Genomic DNA, 15,364 nt, shown 5'->3' with positions numbered 1-15,364 from the left:
CTAGCCAGACCCCGAGCCACCATGTGGAGAGCTCAGACTTGCTGCTATCCCTGCAGCTGGAGCTCACAGTCTAGCAGGGCCACTGTAATTCCTGTGAGCTCCCTTCTTGGTGACTTGGAGGGTTGGGGACCACATGGCAAGCCTGTAAGTCTGGATTGGCCACAGAGCTGCCCAGTGGCATTGCCCTCTCCATCAGGAACAATGACAGACTAATTAGCTTTGTGTTACTGTGTGTGACAAAATTGTGGAGACACCAACTGGAAGGCAAAAAGAGTTTTCTTTATCTCCTACTGATTGGTTGGCTCTTTTGCCTTGGGGGCTGTGGTATGGACTATAGTAGAGGAGAGCTACTTACTCCCTGGAAGTCAGGAAGCATAGAGGAAAGGGCTGGATCCAGATATCCTCTTGGATACCCTCAATGGACTACCTTCCACTAGCCCCGCCTCCCCGTAGCCCTACACCACAGTTCTGATAACACCTGAGTCCTTTATAGGTTAAATTCTTTAAGGCCCCTTACATTTCCTCCACACTCAGCTTGAGCAAAATCCTTGCCAGCTTCTGGACCTGGCTGAACCCTTAGCCCACCCACCTGGGAGAGCTGAGAAAACAGACCACAGCAAGAGCCTCGGACTCTGGTTCTGGGCTCGAGCAGCCACTAGGCTACAGGACCAGCTCACAGAGAACTCGCTTTTCCTGTCTTTTGAGGGGCCAGATGACACAGGAAAAACTGGCCAGTAAAGGGCTAACCCTGGTGCCCTCCAGAAAGAGGAGGAGTTTGAGGGCTGCGGGGTTCTGCTACCCACCTGCCTCTACCCCACAGGTGGAGTTTGCTGTTAGCCGGGTCCAGATGAATTTCTTGCACCTGCTCAGTTCTGAGGGGACACAGCACATCACAATCCATTGCCTGAACCTGACGGTGTGGCAGGAGGGCCCAGGGCGCCCCTCTGCCAGGCAAGCCGTGCGCTTCCGTGCCTGGAATGGACAGGTCTTCGAAGCTGGGGGTCAGTTCAGGCCAGAGGTGTCTGTGGATGGCTGCAAGGTAACTGTTGGAACCCCTCATTGCCCCTTGATGTGGGGACGCCAGGAGAAACTTGCTTGGTTTTATGAGTATGTCTTACCATTTTATATTACATTGTATACAATTCTTTATCATCTTGTAATCTTATTAGAATTGTTTGTTTAGGATTTATTTAGTAAAATTGACTTTATTCACTCTCTCTCTCTCTCTCTCTCTCTCTCTCTCTCTCTCTGTGTGTGTGTGTGTGTGTGTGTGTGTGTGTGTGTGTGTGTGTGTGCACGTGTGTGCATGCATGAGTGTTGCTGGGGGTGAACCCAGGGCATTGTACTCCCCAGGCTAACCTCTCTGGCAACCTTCTAAGGGAAAGTCTATGCAGGTAAAAGTTCTTCAGGCTAATAGGAACATCTGTTATTTTGAAAAGGCCTCTTCGAAAGAGTATCAATTCTCTTTATTCCACTGATCAGGTTGCTTTCTTTCTTTCAATAGTTTTGGCCACTGTCAAATGTCTTAAACAGAATACGCTTCAAGGTTTGAAGAAGACAGGAAATCACCCAAATGTAAAACTACTTTCATAAAGTAAACTAGTAATCCACAGTGTCATTAAGGATGTGGCTTTCCACATGAAGCTACTGAGAAAAAAGATGGAGAACAGCTCTGTGTAAATAGAGAGCCAGTATGTATGCAAGAAAACCAGCTGTCCTTGGATCTGGAGATTCTATTGTTGAATTTGTTCATGGGAAATTACTAGGAATGTGCCTGAAAGTCAAAACACAGTGACTTTTCGTATAATATTACTTAACAAGAATAAGAGAGAAAACATTAAAAATTGAGGTCAATGGGATGATTCACAGTTATGATCCCAGTACTTGATTGGGGGAGAGAGGATGAGGTAGAGGCAGGAGGAATAGCAGTTCAAGGCCAAACTGGGATATATGAAACCCTGTCTCAAAAATAGATAGATAGATAGATAGATAGATAGATAGATAGATAGATAGATAGATAGATAGATGTTGTTGAGGAGATGTCTGGGCAGATAAGAGTGTTTGCTGCTCTACTCTCTCTCTCTCTTTCGAGACGGGTTTCTCTGTGGCTTTGGAGGCTGTCCTGGAACTAGCTCTTGTAGACCAGGCTGGTCTCAAACTCAGAGATCTGCCTGCCTCTCTGCCTCCCAAGTGCTGGGATTAAAGGCGTGCGCCACCACCGCCCAGCCTGTTCTGCTCTCTTACACAACCTGATTTCAGTTCTCAGCACCCATGTTGGACAGCTCACAATCACTTGAACGTTAGGGTATCTGGCGCCATCTTCTGGTCTTTAAAGGCACCTGCACTCTCACACACAAACCCACACTCAGACACAATATATATATATATATATATATATATATATATATATATATATATATTTAAAAATTTTAAAAATTCATTATTCAAAAAAATAACTTTCTAAAAAGTGGAAGCAACCAAGCCAGATATGTGCCCAGATATGCCACATACAGGTCATTGTTTCCGCAAAAACAAGAGATGATGAGGCATGCATTTGTAAGTGGCAAGGATCACATTCACTGTCATCTTCCTGCCCATTGACAGGTCCACGATGGCCGCTGGCACCAGACACTGTTCACCTTCCGAACCCAGGACCCACAGCAGCTGCCCATTGTCAGCGTGGACAACCTCCCACCAGTCTCATCAGGGAAGCAGTACCGCCTGGAAGTTGGACCTGCATGCTTCCTCTGACCTCTGACCTCTAGGCTCCTCCAAGCCTTGTGGGGAAGGGAAGAGGCTGGGACCAGCTAGTCCCAGATATGGGACCCTGCCTTAGGACCCTGGTGAAAGTCCCAGCTGTTGTCTGCTCAGCAGGAGTTGAGGGAGGGTAGCAGGCTATCCTGAGGCTGCTCTGGAGAACCATCCATCCCAGCTTAGCCCCAAGAACCAACCAAAGAGCCAGTTAGAGCAAGCAGGGTTTGCAGCCCACTCCAGTCCACAGTCTGTTGCCTAGCTCTGTAGACACCCCCTCCTCCCCCAACTCCCTGCCCAAAGAACCCCTCCCGCATTGATGCCACCTCAAGGGAAAGGGGCATGTTGTCAGCTGGTCCCTGCTGGGGAGTTTTTGATGTGCAATATTCGAAGGAGACATGAAAAAAAAAAAAAAGAGGAGAAAAGGAAAGAAAGAAATCTATCTATATATATATATTATTTAAACAAAGAGAAGGTGTGTTACTATTTTTTCACCTGGGAGAGGTGATGAAGAACACGGGGAGCTGGGGTGTGGAGAGGCTGACCCCCAGGCTGGGGTGCTGTATGCTACCTCCCACTGTGAAATCGCTGGTGCTCACAATTGTCTCTTGTAATGTATGTGATTTTTTTAAGAAGAAAAAAAAACTTATTTAAGATTCTGAAGGTGCTACTATTTTTGTTGCCACAGGCTTTGAAGAAACTTTTTGAGTGGGACCTTGTCCACAGTCTTTCTCTCCTCCAAATGGGGATTTAACAATGTGACTAGCATTACCCCTGTAATCTTCCGAGGAGGACAAAAAGGAAAAAGAAAAAAGGAAAAAAATAAAAAAATAAAAAAACAAAAACACAACAACAATAAAATCCTTCCAGAAACCAGAAGCATGGAGATTTCTGCTTCTGTCCCTTGAGGAGGCACTCTGGTGTGGCCTCCTTACTCCTGGAAGACCTGACCTGGAAGAAGATGCCTTGGATTTGAGATCTTCTTCTAGGGCTGATCATGAAGGTGGACTGCAAACATAGCATCATCTAAAGACCCAAGGTCTTCTCTCCCAGGAGCCCACCCTTCCAAGTGCAGCCGACCTTCTTGCTTTCTCAGCATTGCACAGCTATGTAGAAACCCACTGTCCTTTCCCCTAAGTGCCAATTTGGGTGGAGAAGGAAGGACCAATTATGGGTACCTCATTGGTCTCCACAACAGTGACCTTCCATGCAACCTAAATAAGTCGGGACCCCAATTGGATTTTGAAGTTATTTTAACTATGGAATTATTTTTATAGAAGGAATACTGATGTGAAAGTCTCTATTTGTGTGTTTCTAAAGTTGCGTCTTGTGGGGAATTGGATTTGCTTTTCGTTATTTAATACCTCACTCCCACCCATCCTCTCCCAGACACCGCCTGTGTCCCCACTCCCGCCCCACCTCAGGCTAGACGTGCATTTTTGTTGTTTGGTCCTCACCTGAGCGCTGTTTCTTGCTTCCCTTCTGTGTCTCCCTCTAGTCACGTGATGTGTATTGCCTGTCGTCCTTTTGTTTCTGTCTAAATGTCAGTGTGTTCAAACCCCTAGTGGGTTCTGTTTTCTCAAGTTCCCTTCTGGACTTTAAATAAATATTTAAAACTGAGCAATGGAACGGTGAGACTGTGGTCTGATGTTTCTTCACACAAGGACAGGTTCTTCAGTGAGGTAGAAGGATGCCAGAGGTGCCCTGCTAAAGCAGTGACCAGTGTCCTGCTCAGGCAGGGGCCAACCCTGTGACTTAAAGCTGGACTAAATGAGTGCTGTCTGCCAAGGTTCTGGAGGAAGAGTGCCATGTCAAAGTGTAGGAAGAGCCTTTTTCTATCCAAGCCCCCAAGCCTGGAGCTGTCCTGTGCCCTTCCAGGCTCCGAGCTGCACTCAATACGCAGGGATGGGACCTAGGGCTTTGCATTTGTGTGTTGAATCCTACATTGTTTCTTCATTCATTCTGATGGCAAGACTGTTTGTTATGTCTTATTGTTCTGGGTAAACCTACCCCAGAATGTTTGACCATAGGTGCCATGAAAACAAAGAAAGTAGTGGGCTGCCTGGGCATTGGTGGTGCACGCCATATTGTATGCATTATGCACTCGGGAGGCAGAGGCAGGTAGATCTCTGTGAGTTCGAGGCCAGCCTGGTCTCCAGAGTGAGTGCCAGGATAGGCTCCAAAGCTACACAGAGAAACATTGTCTCGAAAAACCAAAAAAAAAAAAAAAAAAAAGAAAAAGAAAAAAAAAGAAAGGAGTGGGCTGATTAGGACTGTACAGGGCACAATTTATTGGGGGATCTGCTGCAGAAAGGTGATCCTAGATACAGCAACACCAAGTGCATCACTGTAGTTTGGGTCAGAAGGAAGGAAAGGTACTTTCCTGGCATGGAGTTTTAAAACTCCATGTACTGGGGCTGGGAAGATGACTCTGTTGGTAAAGTGTTTGCTGTGCAAGTGTGAGGACCAGAGTTCAATCCCCAAACCCAGATAAAAAGTCAGATGTTGTGGTACACACTTGTAATGCTAGCGAAAGGACAGTGAAGACAGGAGGATCCCTGGAGCCTGCTGGTCAGCCATCCTAGCCAAATCAATGAGCTCCAGGTTCTGTTCGAGACCCTGCCTCAAAGATATAAGCTGGACAGTTCCTGAGGAATGACACCTGGGGTTGATTACTGGCCTCTACATGCATACACACATGCATGTATACTCATGCATGTGTACACTCATGCATGCACACATGCATACATACATGAACATGACAGTCACCCACATACACAAAAGCTCCACATACCATGTTAATGTTTTACCTATTTATAGTTTGATAAGAAACAGAGCAAGGGAAATAGAGGAGGGTTACACAAAAGCAGTTGTGGTGCATACAATTCAAGATGGCTGTTGTGGAGGCTGAATGCATACAATATGGACAGATTGCAAGTTATCTGTTCTTCACTTGATTGACACTGGCTGTGTCCCCTTCTGGCTATCATAACACTCTATCTGAGGGAATTCTTAAAAGGAAAAGGTGCTGGCCGAAGCCTGAAGTCACTGGTTCCTCAGTTTAAGAACCTCCTGTGTGCTGGGCAGCATGGACACCCACTACTAAGATCTCAGTGCCCAGGCATCAGCATTGCTCTGGGTCCACAGCTGCAGCCAGGGAAACAAGCCTCGCTCATCCACATAGTAGGAAGAGCCAGTGACTCCCTTCTGGTGGCAGGGTAGTGGTAGGGGACTTAGGCACCACAAAACAGAACTCACTGCTTTGCTTAGAAGAACAGAGACCAGACCCATTAGGTCCAAGATCCAATAGGGCCCTGGAGCCAAGCTATGCAGGTGGCAGATGGCAGAGCTAGGACAACAGGACAGGAAGGCCTGGGGATCAGAATGCTGACAATGTCTGCAGCCTCTCTGGCTTTGTAGACATGGCACAGGAGACATGAGAGTCAGCAGGCAGGGCTGAGGGGAAGATGGAGTGTGTTTACCACTTTGTCTTCATTGATTTATGGGTCCCTGTGACCTGGCCAGTGAACACCCTGGAGCTAAGCCAGTTTCTTCCCAGAAGTAGCAGGTGGCAGCTTCCTTTAAGTGTGTGTTCCCCACATTTCTCAATCTCCCATTGCACAACCTAGGTGTCAAGAGGCCATTGGAATGAAGTCCCCCGCAGGCTGGGCTTCCAAGGAAAAGCTCAGTTTGCTGTGTTTGTCCTGTCCACAGTGCTGCAAGGTCAACTGAGACCAGCTGACCCCATGATCTCCAGTAATCTATGAGGGAAAGAGGAGGAAAGACAGACACTGCAGGAGTCTTGCCTGAGGCAGGGCCTTGAGGGGGGACCTTATTTTGTCATGAGAAGTATGATCTTCCTGCCTGCCAGCATAGACAAGACTATCAGTCCGTAGTAGTAGAGAAAAATCATAGCCAATTGCTGTTGAGTACAGGTGTGTGTGTGTGTGTGTGTGTGTGTGTGTGTGTGTGTGTGTGTGTGTGTGTGTGTGTTTGTGTGTACACCAGAGGCAAACCTCAGATAATTATTCTCAGAGCAGTTAACCCTATTTCTTAAGACAGGGTCTCCCATTTGGCCTTGAGCTCATCAAGTCTGCTAGCCCAGCTGGCCATTGAGCACCAGGAAACTGCCCATCTCTATCCTCCTACTGCAGGGATACAGGCTTGTGACACTGTGATCAGGTTTTATTGTATGGGTTCCTGGGATCAAACTCAAGTCCCCATGCTTGTAGGGCAAGTACTTTACCTACTGAGCTATCACCCCAGCACCTGCTCTTTGATCCACAAAGGCCAGCTACATATGGGTCAAGCCAAGAAAAGCACCATTCATGCTCACAAGGATGGTAGCTCCTGTACACTGGCCACACCCCTTGTACCAGTACAAAGTGTGCTCTGCTTTCATCTCATGTGCTTGGCTTGTGAAACATGTGCATACCATGATGAGCTTTCAGTCAAAGGAATTGAAGTTCAAAGAGGCCAGTCATAGGTAAGTTGCCAAGATCTCCACACAGGATCTGGAGTTGTCCCAGCAGGCTTTGCTGTATTTTCTCAGCCCTGGTCTACAGGTCCTACCTAATTAGAATCAGCAGTCCTCCTCATGGCTGCTGCTATAGAAGGAGGTGGAGAGGGGTCCTCACAGCTGAGGTATAAACTTGTTTGTGCTGTGCTGCTGTGCGTCTTTTCTCCAGGTCCCTTGACCTCTCTGTGCTGCTTGTTACTTCATCCATACAATGGGGGCTATCCTGTTTTCTTGAGCCACCATAGGCATGTTTGTTGTTGTTGTTCTTAATTTATTTTTATTCAAATTCAAAACAATCTTATTTTACATACCAATCCCAGTTCCTGCCCCCTCCCATCCTCCCACTCCCCCCATCAACTCCCCATCCCACCCCATATCCAGTCCTCAGGGATGGTGAGGCCTCCCATGGGGGAAATCATTGAAGTCTGTCACATCATTTGGGGTAGGAGCTAGGCCCTCCCCCCTGTATCTAGGCTGAGAGAGTTAGCAGAGATTCACAGCTGAGCATGAGCCGAAGTCCTGGAATCCAGTTGTAGAGAGGGAGGAGTGATGAACAAAGGGGTCAAGATCATGTTGGGGAAACCCACAGAAACAGCTGACCTGAGCAAGTGGGAGCTCACTGACTCCAGACTGACAGCTGGGGAACCAAACTCAACCATGCCCCCTGAACATGGGTGTCAATTGGGGGACCTGGGCAGTCTGTGGGGTCACTGTCCGTGGAACCAGTATTTATCCTTAGTGTGTGAATAGGCATTTTTTTTTATTGCAATGCCTTTTAGAAGTGGACTCTAATCTGTGATTAACAAATCCAGGTATATCTTTTTTTCCTGCCTTCTATGGCCCCTTTCTTTTGCCCTAGACAACCCCTGACTTCATTTCTATCATTATAAATTATATTGGGCTATTCTAGAACTCCTATAAAGAGATTCATACAATCACACTGCTGGGAAATCTGAGTCCTACTACTGGCCACAGTATTGTTGAACTTCATCTGTACTGTCAAATCTTTCAGTAGTTCATTTCTCTCTGTTGCTAAACAACACTCTTTTTGCATGAGATGTGACAATTCATTTCCCATTTTCCTGTTAATGTGCATTTAAAATACTCAACCTCAGGGCTACTTTAAATAATCCCACTGAAGTCATTGACAAGCATGATGCTGGAGTTGACCATGCTTTTTTCTGTTGGATGGTAGGGTAATTTTAAAAGGTAATATGTTGCTCTGTATGCTGAACATGAGGGAGGAAATACAATGCAAAATGCGACAAATTTAAAAAAAAAGGGGGGGGTCTCGTGAAGTTAGAATATGGTAAGAGAACGACAAGTTATGTATCATTAAGACTATAGTTCAGACTATAATAAAATATGAAAACGTGTGGAGGACACAGGAAATAGAAGGAACACAAAAGTGTGAGCATGCTATAACACTTTTGTTGTTGTTGAAGTTTTGAAACAGCTCACTGTGTAGCCCCAGGCTGGTCTCAAGTTCCCAGCAAAACCTCCCTGCCTCAGTGGAAGTCACCATGCCTGGCTGTAACAATATTTTTTGAGAGTGTTCATTCATGAATGAACAAAGATCAGGCTACATTAGCCAGGAACTAGAACTGGGTACTTGCTGGATGCTGGGCACAACTCCTGAGTTGGGCAAGCACTGCCATAGGCAGATCCTTGCCTGGTTTAGATAGTGGGACATTTGCTGGATTAGATATTCCACTCAGATCCCCTCCCCAACACTTCGTTGGACACTTGGCCATCACACCACAGTGTGATTGTATGAAGCATCACATTCATTTGGAAGCTAACCCTCATTATCTTTGGCCCCCAACCTGACCCCCTAAGTGTCTTCCAAGTTCACTCCTGACCCTGACCTGGAGCCTCTTCATAGCACCTTTGGGGTTTAATTTGTGATTGCTGTGGGGGTGGGTAGTGTCTCACTTGTGCTAGGCAACTCCATGGGACAAGAACTGAATGAGATTTCTAGCTGAGGATCTATATTAAAATCTATAGCTGGTAACCTGTTAAGTATCCGGACTAGCCTTGTACCCACATTGGCTGTGAATCAACACTCTGGCTTTCAGGAATCTGTATGGCAGGAGCCTGTGTCCGGCTGGTTGTAAGAACTGCATTTAAAAGCTGGCCTTGTATTTTGCGCAAGACATTTCTCAGTGCTGGTGGGATTGTACCAAGGCTCTGCAGCCCCTGGCTGGACTCCCATGCCCCTCCCACATCTTGTTATAAAGGTCACTGTACCCTCCAGCCACCAGTTAGCTCTTCCTGGCTCTGGTGCCTCTGAGTATGTCAGCATGGCGCTGCAAGTGGTTCTTGTCATTTTGAGCCTCCTGCCACTGCTGGAGGCCCAGAACCCAGAACATGCCAACATCATAGGCAAACCTATTACCAATGACACCTTGAGCTGGGTGAGTGCCAGCTCAGGGCCTGGCTCTGAGCACTATAGATGGCTACCTTTCCTTGGGACCTTTCCTCCCCTGTCTGCTTCATCTCCGGACCTGCTGCTGACCTTGCCTCTCCTGTGGGAAATTCTACCTAGCCTGGTATTCTGGTGGTATCCTCCTGTCTCCAGACTCTGAAGCATCCCTCGGAGGTCTCTCAGAAGGGGACAGAGCAGTGGATGACTGATTTTTGAGTTGCCTATGTGGTCCCCACGTGGGGCTTCAGTATCCCCAAGTGTGACCCCGAAACCATCTCACCTGTTACTCATCACTGCTGACTGCCAAGGCCTGCTCACCTGTCTGCCTCTGTCTTCCCCAGCTCTCTGGAAAATGGTTTTACCTCGGCTCAGCTTTCCGCAACCTCGAGTACAAGCAGGAAATTCAAAAGGTTCAGGCAGGATATTTTTACTTTACTCCCAACTTGACAGACGACACTATACTGCTCCAAGAGTACCAGACCAAGTGAGTCCTTGCAGCAACCACCCCAGCAAAGCCCTGACCTCTGTTCCTGGATGCCTGGAGACCTGAGCAAACTCTGTCTCTGCTTGGCCTTCCCACCCACCTTCCAGAAAAAGGCCAGCTAACTGTCTTCTCTACCTGCCTCTTGCTGGTCACATCTCCTGATCACCTCTCACTTTGCTGTCTGCTTTCTGTTTGCCTGTAGGGAGGACCGATGTGTCTATAACTCCAGCAAGCTGGGAGTCCAGAGAGAGAATGGGACCATCTCCAAGTATGGTAAGGGCTAGCACTCATGTGGAAGGGTCTGTCTGTGGAGAGGGTTAGGCCAGCTTAGAGGAAAGGGAAGGCCAAGGCCCTAGATCCTGTGGTCACAGAGAGCACTAGGTGATCAACAAAAGCTTAGACCTCTTGCCACTGAGTGTTGTGCCCTGCTTGATATGCTTTATGTGAACTGTGTGGTTTCTGGGAGGGTATTTCAAGGATCAGAAGAGGAAACAGCACAGGGCAGTTAAGTCTTTCTCTGTAATTAAAAGCAGGATTCAACCAGAATCTGGCTCCAGACCAGCCTCTCTTTCAACCATACTTTCCAATCCTCTGTGAGTTTGGAGTGGGAACCCATGGGGTGTGGAGCCACAACTTCACCCATGCCCCCAATTCACCAGGGACAACACAGCAAGGCCACACAAATGCTGGTGGACATGATCAGACACTGCTTAGCCACCCAAGGCTATTAGTCCTTGTACAGCCTCATCTGTGAAATGGGGACAGATAGCCACCATCTTCCTAAGGCCCTGGCCATTCCTCATCTACATAGAAAACAGAGGGCTGGCACACAGCAGAGGTTGAGAACATGGCAGCTCTAGGGAGCAACAGGCATTTGTCCATAGCTATTTGTCCATTGCTTCTTCAACTTGGGAATAGGGACCATGGCACCATTCCAGTGACTCACACAGCCCTTCCTCCTGCAGAGGGACTAGTGGAACACGTTGCCCACCTGAAAGTGTTCATGAAACATAAGGGCTTCTTTCTTACCTTTTTCCCAGAAGATGAAAAGAACTGGGGACTGTCCTTCTACGGTAGGCTCCTCACAGCTCTGATGTCTAGCTCCAAGGGCCTTGCCCTTGGTCCCCCACCCACATCCCTGACTGGCCTCCCATTTGCTGAACCCTTCCTCATGCCCCCTCATTCTGTCTTGCAGCTAACAAGCCAGATTTTGCTCCAGAGTTTTTTACAGTATTCCAGGAATCTGTCAAAGGTCTGGGCATGAATGAGTCAGAAATCGTATATACTGACTGGAAAAAGGTAAATGAAGAGACTGGATATTGCCATCCTGGCGTGGCCCCACTTTGAGTGACCCTAGAGGCCCAGAGAGGGCAAGCTGCTGGTTCAAGCAGCCAAACAAGGCAGGTGTCTTGCTGTTAAGAGCCCTGCCGCCTGCTGTGGCAGCTGAGATACTAGAGGCCGTAGACAGATAGCTGAGATATATAGAGGCCATAGACAGACAGCTGAGATACACAGAGGCCATAGACAGACATTTGAGATACATAGAGGCCATAGACAGCTGAAATATATAGAGTCCATAGACAGATAGCTGAGATACATAGAGGCCATAGATAGGCAGTGAGGTTGGGGGCAGGTGGGGTTAAGTAGAAGATCCTGGAAAGACTGGGAAGGATAACAGACAAGACCAGAAAGGGCAACTGAGGGGACAGCTGGTGTGAGGGGCCAGGCTTTTCCCTGGCCTCCATTTTCACTGCAAGTTGTGGTTGAAGTCTTTTGTACCACGCCAACTCCAGTATGACAGGTTCTTAGCAGGGATGACCCATAGAGTCTTCTTGATGCTCTCTCTAAACCTGTGCTGAGAAAGGTTTCCTCAGCTTTGGGTTTGTCCTAGTTGAGGTCACAGGATCTTGCACTTAGATTGAGAGACACAATGCTTTTTTTTTTTTTTTTGATGCAAACAGCATGAGGCTTTATTATAGTTGTTTAACAAGCTAACCCCATGTTAGCTCGGGTCTTTCATCCATCCACCATGGTGGATGGCTAGGAAAGACAGCTCAAAGTGTCTGCATAGAGATCTTATAGGGCAGCGTAAGGGGAGTGTCTAGGGGTACGCACAGGCTCAGGACTGGTGTGGCTCCAGGCTTGGAGGGTTTGTCCTGTGTTGATTGGTCAACTGGTTGTTATGGCCCATAGGCCCTCCCAGGGTGGTTGCTATGCTCTACGCTTCATTGCTGTGCACTTGTCCATAAAGCACATCCAGAGCTGTAAAGCATAGCACCACCAGCTAACTTCTGATTGGTTCCTTGCCACGAGGCAGGCATCTGACCTCTTAGTGACCAAGGCAAGGTCATGGCAAGCACGTGTTCGGCTGTTATGGCTGCCGAAAGGGGCAGGCATCTGACCCTAGTGACCAAGACAAGGTCAGGCAAGTGCATGTTAGGCTGTTATGGCTGATGAAATGGGGAGGGAGCTGGTCCCTTCATTCCCCATTTTTTCTTTTTTAAATTCCAATCATGGAATTGCTCTCTCTCTAGCATCCCTATCAGGGAGTGAGAGATATTGGTGTCCCCCATTTAAGGGAGTTCCTTCTGACTTAGCATTTCAACCAGGGAAAATGGGTGACGTATTCTTTCCCATGCTACTTCCTGCTGACTTTGGGACGAAGTTAGGGACCTAAGAAGGCTGAAATGCTAGTCAAAAGCAAAAGAGGGAATTTAGGCAATGGAGAATCCAGCAGGAGCTGTTGGCAGACTCTGTTGCAGAGACAGGGGGTGTCCACATCAGCTGGACTGGTTCACATCCATAGCAAGTCCAGGGTTCGTAGTCAGCAACTGATATACTCAGATGTGTCTGCCAGAAGCAGAAACCTGAATGCTTTTGTGACTCCACCTGAGCCCTTCCTGTCACCAGCAGCCTTGGGTTCCCACTGGGAAGGTTCCTGCAAACAGCCCCTGGAATTGAGGTGTTTCACAGCCTGCCTTCTCCACCTTACAACCAGGGGACCAAAGAAAGGGCACCCAGCCACCTGGGGCTCAGTTGCTTCATCTCACAGCAGGGAACTCAACCCTTACCTATGGTCAGGAATGTTCAGAACATGCCTGCCTTTTGGGGGACTCCATTCTCCTGTTCAATGGAGTGACTAATCTGAGGCTCAGAAAGGGGAAGGACTTAGCCTAGCCACTCCAGGGAAGCCGTGGAAGATCTTGGTTACAGCTGGTTGACAAAACCCTGCCTTTTCTGGTCAACCATTGTGATTTTTCCGCCTTTAAAAATGTTTTTATACCCAGGTGGTGGTGGTACATGTCTTTAATCCCAGAACTCGGGAGGCAGAGGCAGGTGGATCTCTGTGAGTTCCAGGTCAGCCTGGTCTAAAGAGTGAGTTCCAGGACAGCCAAGGCTACACAGAGAAACGCTGGCTGAAACACCAAAGAAAAAATTTATTGTGTGTGTGTGTGTGTGTGTGTGTATGTGCGCGCGTGTGCGTACACTCATATGCAAGCATGCCATCACGTGTTTGAAGAATGTCAGAGGACAACTCTACTCTGTGGAGCATGTCCTTTTCAGCCACCCTCACATGGGCTTTAGGGATTGAATTCAAGTTGTCCATCAGGCTTACCTATATTGCCATATTTTTTTCTTTTTACATCTCACCCTGCAGCCCAGGATACCTTTGAACTCTCAGCAATCCTTCTGCCTCAGCACCTCCCATGTGTATCACCATAGCTGGTTCAAACACTCTACTCTCCTTCTATCCTTTAGGATGTGTGCAGTCAACAGAAGAAACAGCCTGAGCCAGAGAAGAAGACAGAATAGTGTCCCTAGGAAGGCATGCTCTCAGCTCTCTGTATTCCGTGGGCTGTCCTCATGCCCACCACACCCACCCTGTGTACCTTGGTGCTTTCTCCACACCAATAAAGTTTTGACAAAACAGTCAAAAACCATTTCTTTGCTTCATTTATTCATTCATTCATTCATGGATAGGCCTGCCATGAGTGGAGTCTTAACTAAGTCCAACAAGTCCCACCCAGGGAAATCTGAGAAGGCTTCCTGGAAGGGACATCTGATTTAGGCTACAAAGAGCTAAAAATCCTGATGCTTTGATACATTCCAAACCCAAGAGGTTTTGAAGAAGCTGAAGCAGAAAACCTAAGCACCAGTAAGTCAGGGTGCCAATCACTTGGGCCTTTACTTCAGAAGTGCCTTCCTAATCATTGAGGAGAGGTGAGTTGGGAAACAGCAGGGCCCATGTGGATGCTTCCATTGGCATGGTATAAAAGGCCAGGGCAAGACAGTATGGTAGACTTAGGCGTAGGCCAGAGGGGCTGGATGTCCCCAGGAAGAGTCCTCACGGTGCCCATTTGTGAGCCAGAAGACAATTGACACTGTGAGATGAGACTGGTTGGCAACTGATAACCTAGAGGCCAGCTGACAACTATTTCACAATTATGACTGGGGTTTGGGAGCACAGTCCACTTGGTGACAAACACAGGGTGTGAGATAATCTTCACATGATAATAGATTTGCAATTACCTAGGAGAGTATTCTGTGTGTGTCTGTGAGGACATTTCCAGAGAGGACCACCCAGCCTGAATGTGGGAAGCAGCATTCCTTGCAGGGTGGGGGGTCCCCACTTAAGGAAAAGGAGAGAACCAGTTGAGCACCTACATTCATCTCTGCTAATGTCATTCATCTGTCCCCACTGGATACAGTGTGGCCAGCTTCTGCTGCCTCCTGACACCATGGGCTGTGTTCCTCTCCACCCGTGAGCCTTCTACCCTTCAATTGCTTTTGCCAGCCAATTTGTCAAAGAACTGGGGAAAGCAGCTGATGCAGACAGCACTACGGATCCCCCACTCTGCCTGTCACTACACCTCGGGATGAATGGGCAATGCAAAACTGCCACATGCATGCCCAGTGCCATGCTGGGCACAGGCAGAGGGTGCTGTTCACTCTGGAAAGAGAATCTGGCTTGGGGCTTTGGAAGCCAGTCTCCTGCTGGGTGTCTCCCATCACCAGAGCTTTGCTCTGCTGACCTCTCTAGGATAATGACAGGAGGAAGGAAATCGTAGAGACAGAGATCAGTAGAAGGACAGGTAGACTCTGGAATCATATGCAGCAGATACCCTGGGGAGACCTTAGCTGGTCATCAACTTCCCTGCCTGCACCCTCATCTTTAAAAACC

At 47.9% G+C, this 15,364-nt stretch overlaps 2 protein-coding genes across 10 annotated transcripts in view; both read left to right on the top strand.

Moving 5' to 3' along the window:
• The window catches only part of Col27a1 (collagen type XXVII alpha 1 chain), a 121,410-nt gene extending 117,026 nt beyond the window's left edge, over positions 1 to 4,384 (top strand). For all 9 annotated transcript variants that reach the window (XM_035439851.1, XM_035439850.1, XM_035439852.1 and 6 more), the window contains 2 exons: positions 821 to 1,039; positions 2,605 to 4,384. In XM_035439851.1, the coding sequence (XP_035295742.1) occupies positions 821 to 1,039; positions 2,605 to 2,751 (366 nt within the window). In that variant the 3' untranslated portion in view covers positions 2,752 to 4,384. The remainder of the gene's footprint in view (positions 1 to 820; positions 1,040 to 2,604) is intronic.
• Positions 4,385 to 9,573: 5,189 nt separating this feature from the next.
• LOC100774880 (alpha-1-acid glycoprotein 1) lies at positions 9,574 to 13,995 on the top strand. Its single transcript, XM_027400286.2, has 6 exons — positions 9,574 to 9,687; positions 10,040 to 10,182; positions 10,385 to 10,455; positions 11,148 to 11,255; positions 11,378 to 11,481; positions 13,942 to 13,995. The coding sequence occupies exons 1-6, from the start codon at positions 9,574 to 9,576 to the stop codon at positions 13,993 to 13,995; spliced, it is 594 nt and encodes a 197-aa protein (XP_027256087.2).
• The last annotated feature ends 1,369 nt before the right edge of the window (positions 13,996 to 15,364 follow it).

The sequence above is a fragment of the Cricetulus griseus genome, chromosome 2, assembly GCF_003668045.3.
Source record: "Cricetulus griseus strain 17A/GY chromosome 2, alternate assembly CriGri-PICRH-1.0, whole genome shotgun sequence".
Taxonomy (NCBI): domain Eukaryota; kingdom Metazoa; phylum Chordata; class Mammalia; order Rodentia; family Cricetidae; genus Cricetulus; species Cricetulus griseus.
The sequence above is the reverse complement of the archived record's forward strand: the minus strand, read 5'-3'. Positions and strand labels throughout refer to the sequence as shown.

What these genes read in the sequence shown, in the direction of transcription:
- LOC100774880 (XM_027400286.2), top strand. Translation starts at nt 9,574, where the DNA reads ATGGCGCTGCAAGTGGTTCTTGTCATTTTGAGCCTCCTGCCACTGCTG. An exon ending in CCAATGACACCTTGAGCTGG is followed by an intron (nt 9,688 to 10,039) that starts GTGAGTGCCAGC and finishes TGTCTTCCCCAG; the next exon opens with CTCTCTGGAAAATGGTTTTA. An exon ending in TATATACTGACTGGAAAAAG is followed by an intron (nt 11,482 to 13,941) that starts GTAAATGAAGAG and finishes TCTATCCTTTAG; the next exon opens with GATGTGTGCAGTCAACAGAA.